General features: G+C 35.5%; 1 protein-coding gene across 7 annotated transcripts in view; it reads right to left on the reverse strand.

The window, feature by feature from the left end:
* SCN3A (sodium voltage-gated channel alpha subunit 3) overlaps window positions 1-6,000 on the reverse strand; it is a 112,162-nt gene that overhangs the window by 58,557 nt on the left and 47,605 nt on the right. For all 7 annotated transcript variants that reach the window (XM_032286584.1, XM_032286589.1, XM_032286588.1 and 4 more), the window contains one exon: window positions 4,814-5,020. In XM_032286584.1, the coding sequence (XP_032142475.1) occupies window positions 4,814-5,020 (207 nt within the window). The remainder of the gene's footprint in view (window positions 1-4,813; window positions 5,021-6,000) is intronic.

Raw genomic sequence — 6,000 nt, forward strand, 5'->3', positions numbered from 1 at the left:
CTGCGTCAGCCTCCTGTATCTGGGATTACAGGCGTGACCTACCACGCCCGGTTAATTTTTGTATTTTTAGTAGACACAGGATTTCACCATGTTGGTCAGGCTGGTCTCAAACTCTTGGCCTCAAGTGACCTACCCACCTCAGCTTCCCAAAGTGCTGGGATTACAGGCATGAGCCACTGCACCCGGCCCCAAACTTTGTTTTGCATAAGACATTATTTCCCTACCTATTCTGGGTAACAGTTCAAATAACTCAAAACCAAAACATATTTCTAAGGCAACAAAGGTAACCTCCGACACATTTTCTGCGTCACTCATCAACTCAAATCTGTCACTTATTCCGCTTCCAGTGATTTGCCAATTCCCTCAAAGGCAGATGTTTCCTCTCATCTATCATGTCTGTGTACCTGTTTATGCCCAACAACACTATCAATGTCCTGCTTATTAGAATAATAGTGTTACTTTCACAGCCCATTTGCTGAATTCCTCTTGTAACAAATAAGAAATTTCACTTAATATTTACTCAGGAAATAACATTTTCTTATAATATTTCTGTGCGATGCAAAATAGGCTCTGTAACTCACTGTATCTCTGTGCCCATAAAAATATAACCACATAACTAATACCTCATTCACTTTACACATATATTCCAGTTAAAATCCCATTCAAAGCTATAAGACATCAACTGTACCTATTTCTATTCTACCCTGAATTATATTAGATCTCTTGAATGCTACTATTTCAAATTTTGTTCTAGATCTTACTCCCAAATTTTTTCCTATCAGAGCAATATAAATTGCTATGGGATATACTAAGCTGGGCAACATTAGGCACTTAAAGATCACAATTTAAGAGCCAAACACAATTAGAATGATCTAGGACAAAACATTCCTTTCTTTGCAGGGTTTGTCTTTCTCCACATTATTTTTTCATGCCTACACAATGAGTACCCCGAGGTGGGCCCTCAATCAATAATGAACAAAGATGGAAGTGATGCTAGCCTTTATGAAGTCATTGGCCAGATAGCAACTTTCGAAGAGTCACAGGTGGTTAGCAAGACTTAAGCTACACTGCCGCATAAATGATCTCATAGGTACACTAATTCTCTCTCTTTGCCTCCAACTTCCTCCAGGCTTCAACATTGGCAATTTACTGGTCATCACTGCCTATGTTGTCTATATGGAGCTAAAATGGATTTGGTACTGTGCTACTCCAATCAGTGTGAAAACACTTTACCTTAGATAAATTTAAATTTTGTATGTATGAAGTTAAAGTTGAATCAGATTGTGATGTTTTGGTCACTAAAATTCAGTAACTGAGACAGAACTGATTTTTTTAGGCAAACTTATCATAAGTAGATAATTAGGTTCTTTAAACTTCTGCTAAGACATAGTGCATGTTTATTTCTAAGTTCAAAAGGACCATACTCTTAATTGATGCCATGTTTTACCCTAAAATGGCTGCTTTTTAGAATAAACTCATTTCCGTAGTTTGTTATCTGTGTAGAATTTTCAAGTACATTAATTTGTCTGCTTTTATTAGTGATAATAGAAAAACCCAGTGCTTTAAGATGTAATTATATGCAATTTGTGAATATTATCTTCTATAATATTTATTTAAAACTTTGAAATAAAGTATTTGCCCTATAAATAGCTATTTTATTTCATTATCTTATACATGTGTTTTATGTATAGTGATATCGAATAAAACTTAAATAATTGAAATGTGGAACTTTCTGGCAAGTGTAAGATATATTTTAGAAGACTTTTGAGTTTCACCAAATTTGTTTATAGTTTTCTGTATAAAATCAATAGGGTATAAACATGTTACTACTCCATACCCAATGGTAAGAAGACAATGGTCAGGCCAGTGTGTTAAGCCAAAGCTAAGTCTATGGTTTAGCTCAATAATTAACTAAACAACTTATTGCGGTATCTCCGTTTCACCAAAAAATTCCTTGAGGAAGGACCTAATGATATTCGTTGTGCATCTTCAAAGTAAATCAGAATTATTAAAACCTTAAATTTTAATAATTTCCAGTATATACCATCATCCAAAGAACACTTCAAATATGTGAAGCCATTCATTTAAAATAAAACCTCAAAAAAGTCAGTGCATAAAAATATTATTTGGATTTCTGCTTCTTGTCAAAATGGAGTAACAGAGACCAGATTTCCTCTCTCCTGAAGCAACCAATGAAACAGACAAAATACGTGTTACAGTGGTTTTGAAGACACTGGATATCAGATCAGGATGTTTTGAGATATTGGAAAACAGAAAAACAAGCAAGCTGTATGATTCTCTTAATATATGGCCTGGAACTTCCAGACTGTGGTGTAGAGAGGAAGTATCTCTGCAGACTCCCTGAATGGTGGAGATGAAGCTGACTCCAGGAAAATCAGGGTGGCTCTATAGTTCACAGGGTACCACAGAAGACAGAGTTGAGCAGAGAGATAACTCTAGGGACCTTCTCAGGTACCCCTTGAGTATTGAGAAAATTATTCACCAAGCATGTGTTTTAGAAAGCTACCTGAGGCCAAGGATTAGAGGGAACACCACCCAGCAATCGCACTGTGCCAGAACAGTGCCTGTTTTTACACTGGTAACCACTTCATTTTAAATGGGCATTGGTAGAATGTTAGGAAGGGTCTTGATTCACTAGTGAGGAATAATTAGTCTTAGAATAAATGCTATTTGCTTCTGCCTAACAAATTTTAAAAGGTTTAAAGATACAAAAGGGTCAAATTGTGTATAAATGACATAGCTATGTCCCAAAACAAAGTTCAATAATTTTTACGGGAATACAAAAATATCCAGCACCCACAAAAGTAAAATTGAAAGTGTCTGGAATTCAACTGAAGATTGTCAGGAGCATAAAACCGCAGAAATATATGACCCATAATAAAGAGAAAAATTAATCAAAACTGACCAAGAACTGATACAGATGTTCAAATTAGCAGATAGAAAATTTAAACAATTGTTATGACTGCATTATGTATGTTCACAATGTTAATTAGAGATAGAGGAAATATAAAAAAAGACTCACATTGAGCTTGTAGAGATGAAAATTATAGTGTTTACAATGACAAATGCACTGGATGAGACTAGTGGCAGATTAAACGTGCAAAAGAAAAGATAGTTGACTTGAAGACAGAAATAGTAATAATTCAAAATGATATTGACAAATGAAGTTTAAAACTCATACCGAACTACAAAAGACATAAAACAACTTTGAAAAAAAACCAAAGAACAAAAAGTTGGGGACCTACACTATCTTATTTCAAGACTTGCCGTAAAAGGTACAGTAAGAGAGTGTGGTATTGGTATTAAAAGGACAAATAAATTAGCTGAACAGAGTAGAGTCCAGAAATAGAGTCCTGAACAGAATAGAGTCCATTCACGTATGGACAAATAATAATTGACAAAGGTTCAAAGGCAATGTAATGGAGAATGGATATTTTGTTTAAACGCAGTTGGAATAATTAGACACTCATATTTTTAAAAAGTGAATCTCAATATATCACTCATATGTTATACAAAAATTAACTTGAAATGAGTTATTGACCTAAATTTAAAGAATAAAACTAACTTTAGAAGAAAATTTATAAGAAAATACTTGTGGTGTTGACTTGGCAAAAATTTTTTAGATCCAAAAGAATGATTTAAACAAAAAAGCTAAGAAATAATACAATGGTTAAACTTCACTTCAAATATTTGAGAAGCATATATGTGATAAAGGACTTATATCCCAAAGAATCAAAATACCGGATATAGGTGATGGGGTGATGAAGGCAGCAAACCACCTTGCCATGTATGTACCTACGCAACAATCCTGCATGATCTGCACATGTACTCCAGAACCTAAAGTACAATTAAAAAATAAAGAAAGAAACTGGGGGGGGGGGAATGAAAGAAATCGAACATCCTAAGTAAAAAAATGAGGGGTTAAAGATTTGAACAACCACTTCATAAAAGAAGCCATACAGATGGAAAATAAGAACAGAAAAAGATGCTCTTCATTAGTTATTAGGAAAACAAAAATAAAAACAGCAATGAGATCCTTACTAGAATGGCTAAAATTAGAAAGACTGGCCATGTCAAATGTTGGCAAAGATATTGAGAAATTATAATCCTAACTGTCATGAATCGTACTTTTAAGGTGTCTTTGCAAGAGTCTTTCAGTATATGGATTTTTTTTCTGTGTTTTAATACAGTACTCTGTTTCTGTCGCTTCTCCTCAACACATTAATGCCCCATTCACTATACCCCAGCCCAAACATCCGTTAATGTTAAAAAAAATCTTAACTTGACATCTAACTTTAAATACCTTTCTGATATCCTGATATAGGCTATAGCATTTTTTTTTCCTTCAGAAATCCCTAAGAATTGTTAAGCATAGGTACATATAAAGTCTTCTGGTCAACATTTAAAGTCAATTAACTTCAGAACAAAATCTCAAATGTCATAGTTAGGGTAAATCAATAATAATTGGAAATATCAGTTTTATTTCTTTACTCAATTAAATAAAAAATTAAATTCCCCTCTTAGGTTCCATAAAACAATTCCATGGAATTGTAAATCTTATCCCTAATCTATTTTCTGTCCACTAGCTGATTTCTTTATATACAGTGTCTAAAAAGTTTATTTGGCTCCAACTTTAGAAACTAGTTCAGATTTGAATATTTTTCTTTTTCTAATGACAATGCCTATCTATAAAATGAAAAGCCAGTTCTAATCTACCCTGTATAGTACAACACTATTTCTACTTAGAAACTACTACTACTACTAATAAATCTTTGCTTTTATCATTCAGTACCTGAGCTTCTTCCTGTTGCTTCTTAAGCTGTTCGAGCATCTGCTGAAATTCGGCCTCTTTTTGTTCTGCTTCTTCCAGAGTGGCCTGATTCTGTTCCTCATAAGCCATGGCCACCACAGCCAATATTAAATTCACCAAATAAAACGAGCCCAAGAAAATGACCAGCACAAAAAATATCATGTACGTTTTTCCAGCAGCACGTAACGTCTAAGGGAAATGGGGGATAATTCCATCAGTGTTTTAGTATAATGTCTCCAAATAAATATATGATTGCCATAGTTAGATAGTCAGTAGGCTGATTAGCTAGTTCATGTTAATCAATAATTTGTTGGTATTAATATGCGCAACACACACAAATAATAATCAGATTCTTTGAGGCTTGACTGCACTCTTGTTTGGTATAAATACATTTTAAATTCATATGTGAAGCCCGCCATAATGCTTTTATTGGAGTTCATATGCAGGGCAATAATATGACAAGTGGGAGCACTGAACCTTTAAATCCTTTCAGTGGGATTCCACTTGCATTGCAGTCTACCACCTCTAGATCTGGAGATGGTAGACTATATACCAACTAGAGATGACATTTTCTATACTCTTTAGAGATGACTTTTGCTTCCCTCCTCTTCTAGCCTCCATTAATAGCTAGGGCTTTAATTTGAAATTTTCACATCTAAATCACTGATTTTTAAAATGTTTTAATGTGTTGTTTATATACCCACAACTGGATTATCAAATTCTCAGAGTCATGAACATTCTTTGCATCCCCATAGTTCTAGAAGAATGCCTTTCTCATAAAAAGCTCTCAGTGTACATATATAGGTACTGACTCAATGATAAATTAGGATTCCCTGCACACTTGCTTTATGCTGGACACTTCTCTGTATTCCAGAATGTTATAAGAGGCTCCTTTCCTCTCCTCTCCCCTCCCCTCCCTTCCTTCCCTTCCCCTCCCTTCCCTTCCCTTCTTCCCTCCCTTCTCTTCCCTTCCCTTCTCTTCCTTTCCCTTCTTTTTCCTTTCCCTTCCCTTCCTCTCCCTCCCCTTCTTTTCTTTCCTTTCCCTCCTCTCCTCTCCTCTCCTCTCCCCTCCCCTCCCCTCCCCTCTCCTCCCCTCCTCTCCTCTCCCCTCCCCTCCCCTCCCCTCCCTTCCCCACCCCTCCACCCCTCTCCTCTCCTCTCCTCTCCCC

Source organism: Sapajus apella, unplaced genomic scaffold (assembly GCF_009761245.1).
Source record: "Sapajus apella isolate SASKATOON/1434 unplaced genomic scaffold, GSC_monkey_1.0 scaffold18, whole genome shotgun sequence".
In the NCBI taxonomy this organism is placed as follows: Eukaryota; Metazoa; Chordata; class Mammalia; order Primates; family Cebidae; genus Sapajus; species Sapajus apella.